The sequence below is a fragment of the Morone saxatilis genome, unplaced genomic scaffold, assembly GCF_004916995.1.
Source record: "Morone saxatilis isolate NCDOM2014 unplaced genomic scaffold, NCSU_SB_2.0 Contig8, whole genome shotgun sequence".
Classification (NCBI taxonomy): domain Eukaryota; kingdom Metazoa; phylum Chordata; class Actinopteri; family Moronidae; genus Morone; species Morone saxatilis.
The window spans coordinates 21275798-21276445 of record NW_023340257.1 but is presented as its reverse complement, the minus strand read 5'-3'; the positions used below and the strand labels follow the sequence as shown (position 1 = coordinate 21276445).

The 648-nt window shown below is 42.6% G+C and overlaps 1 protein-coding gene across 2 annotated transcripts in view; it reads right to left on the bottom strand.

Annotated features, from left to right (window-relative positions):
- stard13b (StAR-related lipid transfer (START) domain containing 13b) overlaps nucleotides 1–648 on the bottom strand; it is a 60192-nt gene that overhangs the window by 31026 nt on the left and 28518 nt on the right. Inside the window, exon 1 of one of the 2 annotated variants that reach the window (XM_035680192.1) lies at nucleotides 468–642. The exons of the other annotated variant lie outside the window; for it this stretch is intronic. Coding sequence (XP_035536085.1) covers nucleotides 468–591 — 124 coding nt within the window. The 5' untranslated portion in view covers nucleotides 592–642. Of the gene's footprint in view, nucleotides 1–467; nucleotides 643–648 lie in introns of those variants that run through there. 2 annotated transcript variants of the gene reach the window in all.

Here is a 648-nt window from a genome sequence, read left to right as displayed (position 1 = left end):
CCCAGGGTCATTTATAATGGATCAAGTTGGCGTTAAAATGAAAGCCGAGCAGTACGTATGGGCAAGGATTTCCTACACGTGTGCAAAAGGTTATACATTGATTAGGCTATATTAGATTATTTGTGTTCTAATCGGCGGGATTTTAGTTTTCTCAACCGAGCACAGCTATGATCACAATTAAAGTGTCATATTTTAATTTTTAAAATGAACTGGAGCACACGCACATTTAATATCTATCAGTTTTACAATAAATATGTTTTTGCATTAATAACTGACCTTTTCAATGGAGAGAAAATCTACCAATACAAATGACTACCCTTTTCCCTCTTAAATGCTCCTGTTGCACCACTTTGATGACACTTATTCACACCGTGAATGATGTAATTCCGATTACTTGCATCCAGAAATGAAGATGAAGTTTGCCTCCAGTACAGCGGGCAGGGCTGTGCCTGCAGCGGGCTACTGACCTGCCAGTCTCCGCTCTCTGACATTCTTCCAGAGTAAATCCCAGGCTTTGGATGTGGAGCTCCGCAGCTGCGCGCTCAAAGACCGCCGGAGCTTCAGTTTCGCTGAGTTTCTTCTAGATGTCATCGCAAATCCTCCACTCGCTCATAATAACACAATCCTCTTCGTCCTGCACAAACCCGT